General features: G+C 34.2%; 1 protein-coding gene across 1 annotated transcript; it reads left to right on the top strand.

Annotated features, from left to right (window-relative positions):
* The first annotated feature begins 823 nt into the window (after window positions 1-823).
* Window positions 824-17,573, top strand: LOC143064824 (putative oxidoreductase YrbE). Its single transcript, XM_076237956.1, has 7 exons — window positions 824-1,189; window positions 3,387-3,469; window positions 5,944-6,052; window positions 6,304-6,434; window positions 7,024-7,247; window positions 15,867-16,032; window positions 17,412-17,573. Exons 1-7 carry the CDS (start codon window positions 939-941, stop codon window positions 17,516-17,518), a joined length of 1,071 nt encoding a protein of 356 aa, XP_076094071.1. The 5' UTR covers window positions 824-938; the 3' UTR covers window positions 17,519-17,573.
* Window positions 17,574-20,797: the final 3,224 nt, after the last annotated feature.

Raw genomic sequence — 20,797 nt, 5'->3', positions numbered from 1 at the left:
AATTTCCCATATGCATGCGCTGCTAGAAAGTTGCTTCATGGAAATGGAAAGTTCACAAGTGGGAATATTGAATGATATATTTTTTTTCTCAATCTACCTTCATTGTCACTTTCTATATGCAAGTCAAGATATGAGTTATAATTAACTGTATCATTTATGTCAAGTTCGGTGGGATATATGCCATCAACATAATCAACAAACTTTGGTGTTTATAGTGAGAGGACTTCAGCTATAAAGGGGAACGTGAAGTTAAAGGATAATTTTTCATCTCAAGCGAGTAGCATGATATGAAAAATTATCACAAAAAAAAGATCAAAGGAAAAATGCACAAAATTCATATAGCCCCTGGTGTAAATATTTTCCCAATAAATCTAAAGACTGGTTTAGATTGCTGGTAAAATTGGTGTTAACACCTTAGAAAGATGTTTCATGTAGCACTTGGAAGACCCATGCCAGCTCTATGATATTATTTGTAAGAATTCTTATGTAATTTAGGTATCCAATAAAAAAAAAAGGAAGCTCCAGTTGTTTATCTTTGATTGAAATTCAAAAGAACATATAGAACACACCTATGAATATTTCAGATTTTCCTTTCTAGTAAGTTTCGTGAAGGTATATGTTGAATTTCCAAGTGAACTGTTGTATTGATTTGTCATTCTTTTTAATTTTGATCATATATGAGGCTGTCTGTCTTTTAAAGACTTTAGATTTCACTTGCACCTTGTTATCTAATTTTTGACTTGTCGACCAAGACGACACACTGTCAGTGTGCAATGTGTATGAGTATAAGCCATGTGATTATCTTATCTACCTTCATAGGACACGCATAACAAAAACATCAATTAACTTGGGCACACTTTGTTATGTACTAATACAAGTTTTAATAAGTTTAGAAAAAAGTTCGAATATTCAAATGGCTATTCATTAATTGATGTTTTATGGTGATCTGGTCACATTTGTCGTGTAATCTGAAAGCAATGGAACGCAAAAATATAGGAATAATCGGCATTGGTCGTATTGGAGAGGTACATCTATGTCACCTTGTCCAGAGTGGACAAGTAAATGTGACGTATTTAGTGGATATTGAACCGGTGCATGGCAAAATCAGAAATTTGGTGAAGCAGTATGGTTTGCAAAATGTAAAAGTGATCAACACGGAAGAAGTCACTCACATGCTGAGCGATAAATTGTAAGTCAGATTTATTATTTTATTGTCATTATTATGTTGATACGATACAATACAGTTAGGTTGGGTCAGCAGATGTGAGCAACAATGAATTCCAAAAGGAAATGGAATAGTGGGACCTTTTTTCTTATGGCCTTTGAGATTCGAAAAAGTATATTAACAAGAGGCTCTCAAGAGCCTGAATCGCTCACCTGAATTTTTTTGGTTTAATCTCTCATCAATGATTATTTTGGCTTTTCAATTTATTTAAATGTTCTTTGAATCGTCCTATTTTCTTCAAAAGCAAAAAAAAATCATTTTCTCCTATGTTCTATTTTAGCCATAGGAGCTATGTTTCTTGACATACAAGGAAATGAAATATAAAATTTATACTAGATACTCTGAAACTCTGAAACTCATTTAGCCTAAGTTTGGCTGAAATTGATACAGCAGTTTCATAAGAGAAGATTTTTTAAAGTAAGTCAACATGATGAACAAATTGTGAAAAAAGTCTTTAAAGGGCAATAACTCCTAAAGAGGTCAATTGACAATTTTGGTCAAATTGACTTATTTGTAGATCTTACTTTGCTGATCATATTTGCTGTTTACAGTTTATCTTTATCTATAATAATATTCAAGATAATGACCAAAAACTGCAAAATTTCCTTAAAATTACCAATTAAGTGGCAGCAACCCAACAATTGGATGTTTGATTCATCTGAAAATTTCAGGGCTGATAGATATTGACCTAATGAACATTTTTACTCCATGTCAGATTTGCTCTTAATGCTTTTGTTTTTGAGATATAAGCCAAAAACTGCATTTGACCCCTATGTTCTATTTTAAGTAACGGCGGCCATGTTTTTTGACGGATCAAAAATCAAAGCACACACTTTGTGCAGGATAATCTAAGGAACAACCATGCTAAGTTTTAACCAAATCCATTCAGTAGTTTCAGAGGAGAAGATTTTTTAAAGTTAGCAAATATGATAAACAAATTGTGAAAAATTGTCATTAAAGGACAATAACCCCTTAAGGGGTCAATTGACAATTTTGGTCATTTTAACTTATTTGTAGATCTTACTTTGCTGATCTTTTTTGCTGTTTACAGTTTATCTTTATCTATAATAATATTCAAGAAAATGACCAAAAACTGCAAAATTTCCTTAAAATTACCAATTAAGTGGCAGCAACCCAACAATGGTTTGTTTGATTCATCTGAAAATTTCAGGGCTGATAGATCTTGACCTAATGAACATTTTTACCCCATATCAGATTTGATCTAAATGCTTTCGTTTTTGAGATATAAGCCAAAAACTGCATTTGACCCCTATGTTCTATTTTAAGTAACGGCGGCCATGTTTTTTGACGGATCAAAAATCGAAGCGCACATTTTGTGCAGGATATACTAAGGAACAATCATGTTAAGTTTCATTCAAATCCATTCAGTAGTTTCAGAGGAGAAGATGTTTGAAAAATTGTTAACGACGACAGACGACGACGACGACGACGACGTCGACGACGACGACGACGACGGACGCCAAGTGATGAGAAAAGCTCACATGGCCTTTTAGGCCAGGTGAGCTAAAAAAGGGACGAAAGATACCAGAGGTACAGTCAAACTCATAAATCGAAAATAAACTGACAACGCCATGGCTAAAAATTAAAAGGACAAACAGACAAACAATAGTACACATGACACAACATAGAAAACTAAAGAATAAACAACACGAACCCCACCAATATATTAAACGAGTAGAAAAAAGTAGAATCACAAAAATACTGAACTCCGAGGACAGTCGCATCGACAACGATGTGTGAACAAAACAGACACAATAGGTAAAAGTGTCACAAATATGGGCAAAACAGCTACACGAACAAAACATAAATGAGTCTATCATGCAGATATCGATATTTCCTTTGAGAGTTTTGCATTATACATAATTGTATGAAGGCTCAAAATGTCTAACAAGCAGCTATACCAGTATAGTAATGCTGGTAGGTAACAATTAGAATTGTTATTTTCATCATAACTTTTCTGCAGTTTATTCTCAATACATTTATAGGGTGTGTATTTTACAATACCATTTAGAATTTACACGAAATATACAAATCGTCAAACAGGATTCAAACGTTTATAGTTGAACAGCCCGTTTAGCGACATACTTTCAATGGTTTATATATATGTAATGTTTATTATAACTTTTTTTACCTTTTCTAGATTAGATGCTGTCTTAATCTGCTCTCCTGTGTTCGGAAAACCACACAAGAAAAGCGAATTAGTAAAGTTCGCTATACAGGCAGGTTTGTTAACTAAAAGACATATATATTTGTAAATTTTCAAAACCTACCGTTCCTGTTATGATAACAATTAAACAATCATTGTTAAATAATTATACCAAGGAAACTATTGACCAAATAACGATTTTAGACATATATAGCGAAAGCAAATTTACAGATCTAACATTGTTGGGTTGATGTTTAGACGAGTTGTATATAAATTATGTACACAGCCATGTATCACCATCATTGATGGCGATCCGATGGATACATCTGTTGTAGGGTTGTCACTGACTCAGACGTACTTATAAATATAATTATTTTCTGTGACTGTATCTTACATTAATTTGTAGGATCCTTTACTATAGATAATTTAGCTGATCTGTAACAATAACATCTTCATGCCTTATATATCATGTACTGCAGTACGCCGCTAGATTAAAACTGACATGGAAAGGTAACACACGGCCAGCGAAAGCTCTTTTTATAAGAGCCCAGGTGGTCGTGTGGTCTAGCGGGACGGCTGCAGTGCAGGCGATTTGGTGTCACGATATCACAGTAGCATGGGTTCGAATCCCGGCGAGGGAAGAACCATAAATTTGCGAAAGCAAATTTACAGATCTAACATTGTTGGGTTGATGTTTAGACGAGTTGTATATACATTATGTACACAGCCATGTATCACCATCATTGATGGCGATCCGATGGATACATCTGTTGTAGGGTTGTCACTAACTCAGACGTACTTATAAATATAATTATTTTCTGTGACTGTATCTTACATTAATTTGTAGGATCCTTTACTATAGATAATTTAGCTGATCTGTAACAATAACATCTTCATGCCTTATATATCATGTACTGCAGTACGCCGCTAGATTAAAACTGACATGGAAAGGTAACACACGGCCAGCGAAAGCTCTTTTTATAAGAGCCCAGGTGGTCGTGTGGTCTAGCGGGACGGCTGCAGTGCAGGCGATTTGGTGTCACGATATCACAGTAGCATGGGTTCGAATCCCGGCGAGGGAAGAACCATAAATTTGCGAAAGCAAATTTACAGATCTAACATTGTTGGGTTGATGTTTAGACGAGTTGTATATACATTATGTACACAGCCATGTATCACCATCATTGATGGCGATCCGATGGATACATCTGTTGTAGGGTTGTCACTAACTCAGACGTACTTATAAATATAATTATTTTCTGTGACTGTATCTTACATTAATTTGTAGGATCCTTTACTATAGATAATTTAGCTGATCTGTAACAATAACATCTTCATGCCTTATATATCATGTACTGCAGTACGCCGCTAGATTAAAACTGACATGGAAAGGTAACACACGGCCAGCGAAAGCTCTTTTTATAAGAGCCCAGGTGGTCGTGTGGTCTAGCGGGACGGCTGCAGTGCAGGCGATTTGGTGTCACGATATCACAGTAGCATGGGTTCGAATCCCGGCGAAGGAAGAACCATAAATTTGCGAAAGCAAATTTACAGATCTAACATTGTTGGGTTGATGTTTAGACGAGTTGTATATACATTATGTACACAGCCATGTATCACCATCATTGATGGCGATCCGATGGATACATCTGTTGTAGGGTTGTCACTAACTCAGACGTACTTATAAATATAATTATTTTCTGTGACTGTATCTTACATTAATTTGTAGGATCCTTTACTATAGATAATTTAGCTGATCTGTAACAATAACATCTTCATGCCTTATATATCATGTACTGCAGTACGCCGCTAGATTAAAACTGACATGGAAAGGTAACACACGGCCAGCGAAAGCTCTTTTTATAAGAGCCCAGGTGGTCGTGTGGTCTAGCGGGACGGCTGCAGTGCAGGCGATTTGGTGTCACGATATCACAGTAGCATGGGTTCGAATCCCGGCGAAGGAAGAACCATAAATTTGCGAAAGCAAATTTACAGATCTAACATTGTTGGGTTGATGTTTAGACGAGTTGTATATATATATATATATAAACGACTTAAAATAACAACAATACCGTACTTCGAGGAAAATTCAAAACTGAGAGTCCTTAAACAAATGGCAAAATTAAAAGCTCAAACTCATCAAACGAATAGATGGTGTATGCATTTACTGATATAGAAATGTTTGATTGAACCTCGTTTTATAGCTTGCTAAACCTCTCATTGTATTACAGTAGCTTAAAATTCTATTTATAGACATCTTTTTTTACCATAAACAAACGATATACGAACACATTCAGGCTGAACCCTACCACGTGGCGTCACATAGGACTGATATGGCTAATCAGCCTGGGTTTGAATTTATGACCAATTTTCTTCATCTCGGCGTACCAGATATGCAAAAACAATCTTAGCATTTCTAAAGTTCAAAAAGTATCTGCTAAATAATCATAGTTCTTGATACTAGTATTTGTTATTAAATAAATGCAAAGGCCATATTCAAATATTTAATGACTGTTTCATATCATGGTTTGATATTTTTGAAAATTTATAGGAAAACATGTATTCTGTGAGAAACCAGTTGACCTTGATCCAAGCGTTGTGGAAGAATGTTACAAGTTGGCAGAAGAACATGGAAAAACACTTCAATGTGGATTTGATAAGTAATCAAATTACAAACTATCATGATCTGTTTCACTGAAATGGTTTTTGTAACGTATTCAAATTTAATTAAGAACTGTCAATATTTCGTTATTATACAGGTTATCCAATACTTGGCATCGAAAAACAGGTTTATAACATACATGTTCATGTTGTTTAAAAAAAAACAGGTTCAGAACTACATTTAATTAAAATTGTATCGATAAAAGCTGAATTGATGAAGAATATCTCCCCAGCCATTTTTTTTGTACAGGCGTTTCGATATCAGCATACGTAAAATGTATGACAAGATTAAAGCAGGGGATTTGGGCGAACTTCGCATGATAAAACTAGTTGCACGTGAGCTTCCAGCATGGATTAATGCCGAATATTTGAAGTCGAGCGGTAAGTTCTATAAATGTTGTATATGTGTGTGTGTGGGGGGGGGGGGTGTTTCACTGTATAACACACATTTTCCTCTTTACCTTTTATACGATTGTTAAAGCGATATTCACCTTTATCAGTGATGGGAATTAATGTTAATACGTGTCTATTTAGCATGCCTTTTTGATGAGAAATATTGCCTTACTGCAAATGTTGAATACAAGAAACATAAATAGTTTAAGATTGAGACAAAATCTCGGTGAAAAAAAATACCTGTATACCATTTATCCGAGCAACAGTAAGGCGTAGTTCTCGATTCTGCCATTGGATTTACCATTTTATGATACAATCTGATTTGAAACTATTTCAAAATTTTATCAGTTATACTTAAATATTTTGCAATTGTAAACAGTGTTGTAAGAAATGTTTTCATCTTTGTCTATGTAATCTCCGTCTAAGACAGGTAGAAAGTATAATCCATGAAATCAACCTCTGACATGTAAGTTTCTCGGTTCCAACATTTTAAAGGTTTATGTTTTAATATATATGAAAAGTTAGTTCTGTGACCAAACAATTAGTATGTCCATTACTGAGTTTCTACCCATTATAGGAGGTATAGTTGTAGACAGTGCTATACACGAACTTGACTTGATATGCTGGTTGTCTGGAGAAAGACCAGAAAGTGCAGTATGCTTTGGACATGCCAAAAATCCGATGTTTAAAGAATGTAACGATGTCGAGTGTGCCATGATCATGCTTAAATTCCCTAGCGGACTTGTTGGATATATTGAAAATGTACGAGGGGTTCCTTATGGCTACGATCAGAGATTTGAAGTAAGAATCAGTAAGAACGTTGAAATAGCAAAAGCTTGGCAATGACATGTTATGAATCTGCAAATTATACTTATACTACAAATTAATAATTGTAAACAATAGTTTATTATAGAATTGAATACTGCTGCATAATGCCATAATCTATTTAATTATACTTTGAATAATTAGGAAATGTCATATGAATACAATTGAAACACCTTTCGACAATTGTTTACCAGCAATAAATATGTAACAATTGAATTAAGATATATATTTTGGAAAGTACTTGCAGTCAGGAGCTTGTTGATCAGAGGTTGTCGTTGTTGCTGTGGTTCTAATTTTTTATATAGACTTTTGGTTTTCCAGTGAGGAAAGTATTCCACTAGTCATTTTGGGGACCTTTATAGCTTGCCGTTCGGTGTAAACCAAGGCTCCATTTTGAAGGCCGTACTTTGACCTATAATTGTTAACTTTTTATACATTGTGAAATGGGTGGAGAGTTGTCTTATTGGCACTCATATCACATCTTCTTACTTAAATGGCTGCAACTCCCTAAATCTAAGTTGACCATATAGTGTTCGAGTTGCTCTGTTTTAGCCTAGTGTAACGGATCACATCAATCAGGCATCAAATAAGGCGATAATTCGAGTATGCGGTCTATATATCTTTTATTCTTCAAATACATTTAATTTTGGCTTCTTATACTATATATCATATCAACCGATTCTCTACAATAAAATACAAATACACGTAAGTTAAAATGTAACTTAAAACACTAAAGGCATAATACTAATCAAACAACAGAAAACACTTTCTTTCACGCTTCATGAATAACTTGTTAAATTAAAAATACTTTTACAATTCTTAATATTTCTTCTTTAAATAAATATTGTTCTTAAAAATGTACATAAATTATCTCTTAACGATTATGATCTCTCTATAAAAATAATGATGTGTCTCCGAATATCAAATAACTTGCAATGAATAAAAACTAGACAACGTAACGTACGTAAAAGGCTAAACGTCATAAAACTTTAAAAACGGGAAATATAACAATTCATAAGAGCGCAAATACCAAAAAATCGTATCTACAAGTATTACAAATAAAATAAATAACTTCAGTAATAATAAATGAAGTAACCCAACAATTTGGAATTACATTTCAAATCTAAAAGAGGGACGAAAGATACCAAAGGGACAGTCAAACTCATAAATCTAAAACAAACTGACAACGCCATGGCTAAAAATAAAAAAGACAAACAGAAAAACAGAAAAACAATAGTACACACCACACAACATAGAAAACTAACACTCCCCACCATGACATTTCTTAAAAATTGTCATCACACAAAAAATTATAATTCTATTCTGAACATTCGAGTAGGCATAATTTAGTTACTGGTCTTAAAAATTTTGACTCTTTTGTTTTGATCACACAACTACGGATAAGACTATCGCGGCTCCTAATGACCTCAATTACTCGTCCTAATGGCCACTGTCCTCTCGGTGTATGGTCATCTGCAATGATTACGATGTCGTCAAGCCTTACATCTCGTTGTTCTCTTTGCCATTTGTTTCTCTGCTGTAGAGTTGGTAGATATTCCCGTAACCAACGTCTCCAGAATACATTGGCTAAGTATTGTATCTGCTTCCACCACCTTTTAGCATACACATCTTTCTCATCAAACACACCTTGCGGTATTGAAGTGTTGTTTTTCATTAGTAATAACATATTCGGTGTGAGAACTGGCAAATCTCGAGAATCATTACTGACTGGTGATATCGGTCTATCATTGACGATTCTTTCGGCTTCAGCCATAAAGGTAAGTAACTGTTCATCGGTAATTAGTTGTTCATTTGCAAGAGCTCTCAGAATTTTGCGTGTCGTACGAATCATTCTTTCCCATACACCACCACGATGACTAGCGTTTGGCGGATTGAAAGTCCAATTAATATCCTTGTGTGACATGTAACTGGATATTTTTGTTTTGTTCCATTGTTCAATATATTTCCGAAGTTCCGATTCTCCACTTACAAGATTTGTCCCGTTATCACTATACACCTTTTCAGGTATGCCTCGTCTGCTCGTAAAACGTTGGAAAGCAGAAATAAAAGAATCTGTAGTCAAACTATGAGCTACTTCTATGTGAACAGCTCTTGTTGTAAGACATGTAAAAAGGCAACCGTATCTTTTAACGACTGAACGTCCAACTTTAACATTTAATAGACCAAAGCAGTCTATTCCAACAAAGGTAAATGGTGGTTTATCAAGAGTTTTCTGATCGTCTATAACAGAAGCCATCTTCTGAAAACAAAGCGGTGCTTGATATCGTCTACATCTTACACACCTGTTCAAAACTGTTCGGACAGTACTAGGTCCTTTTAAAATCCAATACTTTTCCCGTAATGATGCTAGCACTTGTGCCATTCCTGTATGACCATTTTGTTCGTGAAACGACCTGATTATTAAAGTGGTCACGTGATGAGAATTTGGTATAATGACCGGACATTTGCTTAGTGACAAGTTGAGACGTCCCTTGACGCGCAATAACCCATCATGCATGACAGGATTTAAAGGTGCTAAACGACTATCTTTCTTAACAGGATTTTGCTTTTCAATCATTTTGATTTCATTTAAGAATGATTCTTGTTGTACATGTATCAATATATACCTTGTTGCTTCTTGTAATTCATCAGCATTTAAGCTGTCTGTCTTTATTTCATCGTCTCGTTTTAAGAAACGACGTATACAATATTTCTTGAAACGGATTAGCCATGCTACAGTCCGTTGTAATACTTGCCAGTTTGAAAAGTATGTAATTATATCGCGTATCGAATCAGTTGTAGTTGAATTAATCATAACGACCCTTTTGATCTCTATGTCTTGCTCGTCAACCGTTGATACAGCTTTTGGTTTCGGCCATTCAAACGAGTCTTTCAACAAGAATTCTGGTCCATGGAGCCAAAATTTGATCTGTTTATTTTCTGTTGCAAGAATGCCTCTAGATGCTATGTCGGCAGGATTTGATCTTGTATCTACGTATCGCCACTGACCTGGTGATGTCAACTCGTGAATGTTGCTTAATCTGTTTGCAACAAATGTTTTAAAACGACGAGATTCATTCTTAATGTATCCAAGTACTATCATAGAGTCAGTCCAAAATACTACGCTGTCAATCTTAATCTCTAATTCGTCTCTTATTATTTCTTAAAGTTTGCAAGCAACAACGGCACCTGATAACTCTAGTCTGGGAATCGTTGTCTGTTTTAATGGCGCTAAACGCGATTTTCCCAGAATAAGTGAACAGTTCACTTTTCCATTAGTGTCTACTAGACGTAAGTAAGCGCATGCTCCATAACCAATTTCAGAACCATCGCTAAATATATGAAGTTGAGCATCAGATATTTCTTTCATGTCTTTTGTCTTGAAGCATCTAGGTATTGATATATTTTCAATTTCTGGCAGTGTCGATTTCCATTTTATCCATTCTTCTTCTTTTTCTTTTGGTATAGGATCGTCCCATCCAAGCTTAATTGACTGTTTACTTAGATCTTGTAATATAATCTTCCCTTTTAAAATGATTGGCGCTATGAGTCCAGTGGATCAAATATCGAACTTACCGTAGAAGTTATTCCGCGTCTTGTCAGCGGCTTCTCCTCGAGTTTGACTTTATATTTGATGGCATCATCATTTACGTCCCATATTACGCCTAGTGCGCGATCGGTCGGCAAAGCTGTGTTTGACTTCAAAATTTCAACTGAAGGTGCTCGTTCCGAATTCGGTATTTCGTTTATAACGACTTTACTGTTACTTAACCACTTCGTTAATCGGAATCCACCACGTTTCATAATTTCTCGTAAATCCGTTGCAAGCTGAACGGCTCTTTCTTCCGTGTCCACTGACTTCAAGAGGTCGTCTACATAAAAGTTTCTCTCTACAGTTGATGCTATCTCTGTTTCAAATAACTCACCGTTGTCAATAGCTGTCTTTTTCAATGCGTATGCGGCACAGCTGGGCGATGATGTTGCACCAAACAGATGCATATCAGCAGCTAATGCAATGTGGTCTTGTCTAAATCTCATTAGAACTCCTCCCAAGCTGTTCATAAAGTCTGGACCTTGTAATAATCGGCTATTTAACGAAACATCTTTAAATTTGGCTGCACAGTCGAAGACTACTCTCACCTTTCCGGGTTTATGTTCATTTGTGACAGGGTGGTTCGGGAGGTACCATATGTGACTTGACTCATTACTTACATCAGTAACTTCCTTTGCATATCCTTTTTGTATATAATCACTTACCGTTGCTGTGTACATCTCATGCAACTTAGGATCATGTGACAATTTGCGGTGTAATTGATTTAATCGAGCATGTGCTAAAGGCAAATTATTCGGCAATTTTACATTTTCATACCGCCACGGTAATCCAAGTTTGTAGTGTCCATCTTCATAGGCTATTGTTGACTCCATTGTTTTCAAGGCGCGTTTATCCTCCAAAGACATGCATACTTTCTCCGTGCTAGGCTGATCGAGAAAATCAGTGGTCCAAAGTCGCTCTAACTGCTGCTGCAAAAGTACATTATCTGCATGCTCAAAATTGATGTTAACTACATCACTGGTGCTTGTGTTGTTGATTGGTCCTCTAACGATCCATCCTAAGCGTGTTCGTACGGCATATGGCTCATGACTACTTCCTGAACGCACTTCTATGGGAATGTGTGCTTCTGGTGTATCGGTGCCTATTAGAAGCAGAACTTTATTGCTGCTTATTTCTGGTATATAAATATCTGACAAGTGTTTAATACTCTTAATATCTTTATTATTTGCGGCTGAATGTGTCGATATCGGTAGATTTTTAACGGACCATACCTTACTAAGCGTTATCGGACAGTTGCTGCCAACTGATTGTACATGTAAGTCAACCTCTTGACCTTCATGTCGGACTCGCTGTGCTGTTGCTGTTGTCATTTTAAATGTAACCGGTCTACTTTCGGTTTCTAGCATTTTTATCAAACGCTCGTCACATAACGTTTTATCCGCTCCATCATCAATCAAGGCATAAGTTTGGCAAGTTTTCCCATTTGACCCTTTAACCTCGACGGGTATAATTCCTAGACAATTCTTAATAACTGTCCCGGCGGATGAACAATTGATGCTTACCTTTGTAGCCGTGTGATCAGTGTTGTTATTTTTACCCCAACTATGCATTAAAATGTGATGTTTAGAGCTACAATTTTCTACAGTACACATTTTAGCTTTTCTACAGTCCTTTGAAAAATGTTTACCCTTTAAACAATTAAAACATAGCTTAGCAGTTCTTACAAAATTGACTCTATCGGTTAAATTCATAGACTTGAATTTTACACACAATTCTAAATTATTACATGTACCATTACAATAAATACATTTACGATCTTGTGTCGTAGCCTTGCTGACATACATATTATTAGAAGCAAATGTAGATACCTTCTCTCTTGTATTCATTATAGGATTAAACACATTTTTTCTAGAGGTTATTGATGTGTAAACCGGGGCGGTTAACTCACAAACTGAATAAAAGTCCGAAGGACTTTTATGTCAAGTTTGTGAGTTAGAGACCCGGTTTACACATCAATAACCTCTAGAAAAAATGTGTTTAATCCTTATAATTCTTCGGCCAAACATACGCGATTATTAATTTACATTATTACTTTGATGGCTACTACATGTACCATCAGAAGCACAATGGCATGTCGTAACTTTGGAGTACGCCGCCATCTTGACTTTCTATAAAAACTTAAATGTTTGATAAATGCAACAGAATCTAAAATGAACTAGCACCTACCTCAAAAACTTCATTTTAATTAGAAACTATCCGAATTTGAAGCGTACAAGTAACGAAATAATCTTCCGTCTGAAAGTTTTCAATCGTATGACGTCGTGTTTTGCCATGACGTGAGTTCGTCAAATCATTCGTGAAATTTCCCGGAATTTTATTTAAATTTTATTTTTATTCATTTTCGAAGCTTTAGTGCATTTATTTTATTTCTTTTCTTTTGGTTATATATGCATTAGAATATAAACAACTGTTATGCAATTGTTTTATAATCTCAACTTGCAGAGAATCCAAGTATCCCTGCAAGAATGTGTATCGCGCATGAATAGATTACAAAAGTAGTTTCGGAAACATGGTTTATCGAAGTGTAAACCAAGAGAAAAACTCTACTTGACCAATCCAATTCAAGTATTTATAGATATGCAAATGATATAAGAATTATATCAGTATGTTTGTCTATATCTTTTCTATATGTATTTGAGTTCTCTCTTACGAGATCTAGACCAAACATTGACGAAGCTAGACGAGACTTTTTATCAATAAAATTTGCTAAATCAGAAAATCTAGGTTCTCTACCATTTTCAGTTATGGAATGAGCAATATCAACCCATTTTACCCTTAAATGCATAGGTAAACGCTTTACAATCTTTCTAAGATTATCAGTATTATCTATATCAGAAACATATCCTAATTGTGATAAAGTTATCTCACACTTTTGCATTTCAAGAGCTAATTTTGAAAGTGACTCAAAATCTGACGCCTTTATCGGAGCACCATATACAAGATTTTCTATATATGACCTAACTATCATGTGTGACCTGCCATAACGTGAGTGTAAAATAGACCTAGCACGTTTATAACCCCTTTTCTCTAACAATACACAATCTTCGATCGAAGATTTAGCCTCACCTTTACAATACTGAATTAAATAACTTAACTTTAACTGATCATCTGTAACTCTACATTCAACATTCGTTTCAAAGTTCTTTATGAATTTGCAGTAATCTGTGGGTTTTCCATCAAAAGTCAAAAGTTCAGGTTTAGGTAGATTGAATCCTTCTTGTAGCGTTGATGCTAATCTTTGGAATGCAGTATCGATGCTGCTGTTTGACTGTAAACTTCCGGCAGTGGTGCACTCTATCCTTGAAACGGCATTTTCTGTACTCTTTGTTGTAACATGTTCATTGTTATTAAGTGTCTTATTTTCTGTGTTTAACGGCACGTTTATATTCTGATAGTTCTTAAATGTTACCTCGGTATCTTTTTCTTCTTCTTCTTGCCACACAGATTCTTCCAACTTTGCTTCTTCTAGCTGACTTTTTCTTTCTAACATCTGTTCTTTCATTTCTATTTCTCGACGAGCGCGTTCTAGTTCTTGCTTTTCTGCCATTTTCTTCACTTGAACCTCGGCCTTTAAGCGGTTAACCCTCGCTAGCTTCAGCCTATACTGTGTTGACGATGAAGTCCGAGACACAGACGTAATACGGCTATTCTTGTCTTCTTCCTCTTTTTTCTTTTCGGGTTCGCGAATCCACTCATTATATCTTTCACGGAATTCTATGAAGTTTTTCTGTGAGCTGTCAAAGTTCATTTCTAATGTCTCAATTATATCCGAATTTGTACAAAAATCCAAACATTCCAAATGTGCAGCTTTAAAGTGTTCATAGCGGTCACACAATTTTGTGAATCATATTTTCACAGTTTCCACATTATCACGTGAAATCATCTTTGTTTCCAATTCATTGTATAACTTAGTAAGCTGAGACAAATTAACTGTTCTTTTCTTCCGGGATTCTTCATACGCTCGCTCCGCTTCTTCACTATCCATCTTTTTGGAGTAAATCGAGAATTGTAACGGATCACATCAATCAGGCATCAAATAAGGCGATAATTCGAGTATGCGGTCTATATATCTTTTATTCTTCAAATACATTTAATTTTGGCTTCTTATACTATATATCATATCAACCGATTCTCTACAATAAAATACAAATACACATAAGTTAAAATGTAACTTAAAACACTAAAGGCATAATACTAATCAAACAATAGAAAACACTTTCTTTCACGCTTCATGAATAACTTGTTAAATTAAAAATACTTTTACAATTCTTAATATTTCTTCTTTAAATAAATATTGTTCTTAAAAATGTACATAAATTATCTCTTAACGATTATGATCTCTCTATAAAAATAATGATGTGTCTCCGAATATCAAATAACTTGCAATGAATAAAAACTAGACAACGTAACGTACGTAAAAGGCTAAACGTCATAAAACTTTAAAAACGGGAAATATAACAATTCATAAGAGCGCAACGTTACATGTATGCGCAAATACCAAAAAATCATATCTACAAGTATTACAAATAAAATAAATAACTTCAGTAATAATAAATGAAGTAACCCAACAATTTGGAATTACATTTCAAATCTAACACCTAGTATTTAATGTTCATGCTCTAGTTTGAATTATTGGCTATCCAAATGTTAGTTCTCCAACATAGCTGATGCAATTTATTCGAGAAACGCATGCAGGGCACTCAGAAATCGATATCATATATTTTTAAGTCACCAAATCGGTACTGCTATTACAGACATAAAAGAGGGACGAAAGATACCAGAGGGACAGTCAAACTCATACATTTTATGATTTTATGGATGTTATTAATGGTAAAAACGCAATAAGATATTGATATGTTGAACTATAACCTAAGAGTACCATTCTGATATTTTTTTTAATATCTTACTTATTCTGTAGAATACTAATACTGGAATAATAAGAATACCTTAATTTCAAGATTCACGATGTACAATGTTTGTAGGTACTAGGAGAAAAGGGGATGCTTTGTATAGAGAATCCATCTACCACACATCTTCAGTTGTGGAATCAAGATGGACGTTTATTGGATACAATAGAACAAAATGGTCTACCGCGATACTTTGAGGCTTATAGACTGGAAAAACAACATTTTATGGATGTTATTAATGGTAAAAACACAATAAGATATTGATATGTTGAACTATACGAACTTAACTTTACTAGGATGTTTTCTTCACAAATGAAATTGTTGGAATTATAGACTAACTCAGGATTATAATTTTGCTTTTTCTATGTAAAATGTATTTTTCATATACATAAAATGGCAATCAAAGTCTACATCCAGGCAACTAGGAAATGGGAAATGTAAGGTAATCTAGGGACGATTGTTAAACAAATTGGTCGTTTTCCTGCATATAAGGCCGATAAGTATGCACACTTTCAACACATTATATTAAGAATACTCTTTACTTTCTGCACAAAAAAAGCGACACGATTACCCATTTTCAACAAGATGGTTAAACATATTAAACAAACTATAAAAAAAAAAACAGTCGAAAAGGACTTAACTCATCATATAGGTATAAAGCAACAACAAAATAAAACGCAGAAAACAAATCAAAAATGATAACATAATGACAACGGGAGCACAACAGACATGCTCAAAATTCATATTAAGGAACATACAGGGTATTTGTTCTTTGGTGGTTATATCAGTCTGTCAAAACTTGATTACTTATCAATAATTCATGTAAGGCAATGTTTACCGACATATCAGTTTTGCATCAATATCAGTCTCAAAAATTTAAGCTTTTAAAAGACTTGTTAAATGTCAAAATCTTCGAAAATATAACTGTATATGTTGAAAATGAAAAATAATAGAAGAGAATGTAATGCTATCAAGGGGAATGCATATTTTACATATATCAAACCAAACAGTAAGTGACACTATTTCCCCGTTTGTTGTTAGATAGATGTTTTCATCGATCAAGTGGTCGGCTTCAGCACGGACATGTTCTTCATTTGTTGTTGGGACATATCTTATGTTTCTTCAATCTCCGTTTGTTGTTTCGACAGATGCTTTCATCCACCAAGTGGTCGAATGCAGCACTCTTTGAACAAATTGTTTCACCCATCAAACGGTCGGTTTCAGCACTGACAGGATCGCTGCTTGTTAGGACACATGGTTTAAAGCTTCTCAGGCAAAACTAACTCTTTTCTTCTCCTTGTGTTTTGAAAAACTTGGCCCAAAGGCAATGCGGATATTTGATGAATGACAATTTTGAAAAGATGATTCTTAATTCATGTATTGCCATGATTATGTGGTTTTAATTTCTATGGGAAATCATGTTAAGTTCGACAATACAAGTCCACATTTTTCCTCAGATGATGATGATGGAAGTGTTTAACGACCTTGACTGGCTTTTCAGTCCTCACTGGGTCGGTGAATGAAGATGTTCATTAAATCCACATCAACTTAAAATGAAAATAATCATTATGTGGGCTGTACTTCAGAAGTTACATTAAAATGGTGTTTTGTACATTTCAGGTCAAGCATCATGTGAAGTTTTACCTGATGAAGTAATTTTCAACTGTAAGCTTACTCAATACTGTACCAAATCACTGAGGACAGGAACGATCGTGAACATTCCTTGAATAATAAAGTAATAATTGGTTTCCTTTATGAGAACATAAAACGTTGGAAAATGTACTTTCTCAGTCTGTCAAGGTTAACGATCCTTTCATATAATCTTACCTAAGGGATCAAACAGTCATGTGAACTTTTCTCATTATAGAAATAATAAGATTCCGAATTAGTTGAGTTTTGCATTCTGTAGAGTAATTTTTATTTTTGTTGATATCTAGTCTTTTAATTGTATATGCGTGTAGTTTTGTGTAAAGTTTGAGTGTTCTGTATTTCGCATCAGGAAATAATGAAATGTTGGTCAATACTTTCCATACTCAATGTAATTCAGTGAGGGAGGCACTTTATTGTTGTTTTCACTGCCACTTTCGAAATACATGTCTTATTATGCTCCCCGAAAAATTGCAGGAGCGTAAATAGCCATCGCGATGTCCGCCCGTATGTCCGTCCCTCCTTCTGTGCTTCCGAAAGTAACTAATTGATTAAGATGCACAGTTCATTTCAGGTAGGCGGTAATGGAAGCCATTTCCCAAGTTACTTTGCCCATATCGTAAAATTGGATATGAATGATGGCTCATTTCGAAACAGACATTTTGACAGATGTGGTTTTATTTCGAAGTTCGAAGTTTTATAATTTTTTTTTATCAAAATGGTAAACCCCAAAAGCCTTCACAAAATGCCACTTCAGTTAGTATAAATCTCTATTTTTGTACAATGGAATTCACTGGAAATTCAGCTCTTTGCAAACATTCGAAACTCCAAAGATTTTACATAACAATGTTAATATATCATCTATATACGGTAAAGGATATAAGTTTTATTTGGTTATTTATTTTAACTTTCTAAAGTCAATATAAAATCTTTAGAAACCATCTGTTGTAATAGCGATAACCGCTGAAAACTGAAAACTGAAAGGTGATAGTGATGATTGAATGTTGTTTGCTTTTTCAAATATTTCTCTTCAACGCATTGGTGTCATATAAGGGGTTGTATGATGATGATCCCCAGTATAAATTCTTATCTTAAACATAGTATGGGGTAATTTAGTATCTTTAGAAGCAAATTCAAATAAGTACGAAATATTATAATTGTGTTCAAATAACACATTGAAAAGATTTAAACGCGACAAAACAGCATTTTCATATTAATTTTGCAATTGTTTTGGTTATCAAGTTAACCGAAGTTGTTTTCCTACAAAACTTCTTTTTTTTCAAAGAAATTACTCTAGCTGAATTATTGACAATATAAATTGACTGGTATGATTGCCAATGAGACAACTCTCCATCAGAGATCAATATGACATAGACGATAACAACTATGGCTCACTGTGCGGTCTTCAACAATGAGCAAAGCCCATACCGCATAGTGAACTATATAAGGATTGGAATGAAAAATGTAGAACAATTCAAAAGATACAATAAACGGCCTTATTTATGTACAAAACAATAAACGAAATTATGATATACAGCAACAAATAACAAACAATAATCATCAGATATCATTGAACTATTGAAGTTTGGTGAAATAATTGCTTATAGCTCAAACAATTTTGACTGGAAATTGAAGGGTTTCTCGCTGTTTGTTCTTTAATAAGCTATATTAGTGTTATTGTCTTGTTTGTACTTGATTCTGTAGTAAATCGTATCTTTATTTAAGATCCAAATAAAGTTTTTGAACTTGCTATTAATTACTTTGAGCATTCTTTAATACGGTATATTAGTATTTGTTTTTGTGCTTGCTTTTGTTATTCATAATACCCACAATATAATTTTATTAGAGTAAAGAGGTTATTTTCCTGTCCCATTTTTCATTGTTTTCTCTTTCATCTACATTTATTTTATCCACATGTTGGCATTGAAAGGTAGGATATTGAGATATCAAATAAACTAGTTAACTACGCCATGTATTCCAGTGCATGTCCCCAGTCAGGCACCTTGTCAGCAGTTCTTTCTTGTCCTATCTTATTCAAATTCAAAGAGGGTTTCTGCTTACAAGGAAGCTAGTGAAACAAAAAGTTCCAAGTATGAAGTTGAAATCATACTTTCAAATGTTTTACGGACACAATTATGCACAAGTTGGTTGACCGTTATGCCAAATATCTTTTTCCCAGATGATGACAGATATGTTCCAAATGTTGAGACCACATCCTAATTTCCTCAAATGTGTACATGCATGTCTGAGCAACACAAAGGGTGACAAATGGGAGCAGGATTTTGTTATCCTTCCGGAACATCTAAGACCACCGAAAGTTTCTGCCCAGTCTAGTTTACTATGTTGTCTTTTGTGTACTGTTGTTTGTCTTTCATCTTTTTTTCTTTTTTGCCATGGCATTGTTTGTTTTCTACTTATGGGTTTCAATATCCCTTTTGGTATATATTGCCTCTGTTTTATTCATATCTTTAGTAGACTAGGGACATTTTAGAGCATGGCATATTAAATTAACACCTTCCTGTTTTTGAAGACAGTATTTTGACTTCTTAAAACCTTTTGGCAATTTATGTGTTGTTGTGTAGATGCTTATTTCTGCAGATTCCACATCTCCTTTAAACCTAGTACCACATTCTTTGCTATACGTTTGGTTGCTACTTATACTTCTCTCTTGTTATTCATTTTACTGTGAATGAGTATGTGCCTCTAACACAAACTATGAAACTGAAGATGGTGGAATTGAGGTCTTCAGAAAAGGTTGTAAATGATAACACAATAATGTATTATAAGAAATATAACATTTATTCAGATAACAATGAAATATCAACATCAATAAAAAATAAAAGGGTTCATTCACTGATTAAAACATTCACTATCTTTTAACCCCACTTGAAATGTTTTTAAACGTTTGTATTCCCACTTAAAATATAAATATTTTATTAGTTTAAAACACCATGTACTTCACCACTTCAAATGGAATGTTTGATTTACATTTTGTTATTACACTAACATTAAAGCAAGATGATAAATCTTAAGTATTAAAGCAAGAAGTTAAAGTTTTAATACATGTATTCTTTTCAAACCATTTTCATTTTACAAAACAAATATCCTATTTCCTTAAAGCTTTCTACCTAGTCAAATAAATGCACGTCAATGAAAGCAAAGTCAGTAAAAATTAAATATTACAGTAGAACATTACAAATCAATAAATAGTTTGTATAATTGACTAGATTTTGTTATAAACCTTAAATAATAATATCATAAATGATTGTAATTGTCTTATGTCATGATTTAGTAAAAAATAAAAAATATCTTCAGGCATAAAACACTTGACTAGAATTAGTATGAGACTTGGTCTATGA

Source organism: Mytilus galloprovincialis, chromosome 2 (genome assembly GCF_965363235.1).
Source record: "Mytilus galloprovincialis chromosome 2, xbMytGall1.hap1.1, whole genome shotgun sequence".
In the NCBI taxonomy this organism is placed as follows: domain Eukaryota; kingdom Metazoa; phylum Mollusca; class Bivalvia; order Mytilida; family Mytilidae; genus Mytilus; species Mytilus galloprovincialis.
Note: the sequence above shows the minus strand (reverse complement) of the source record. Positions and strands in the feature narration are given on the sequence as shown.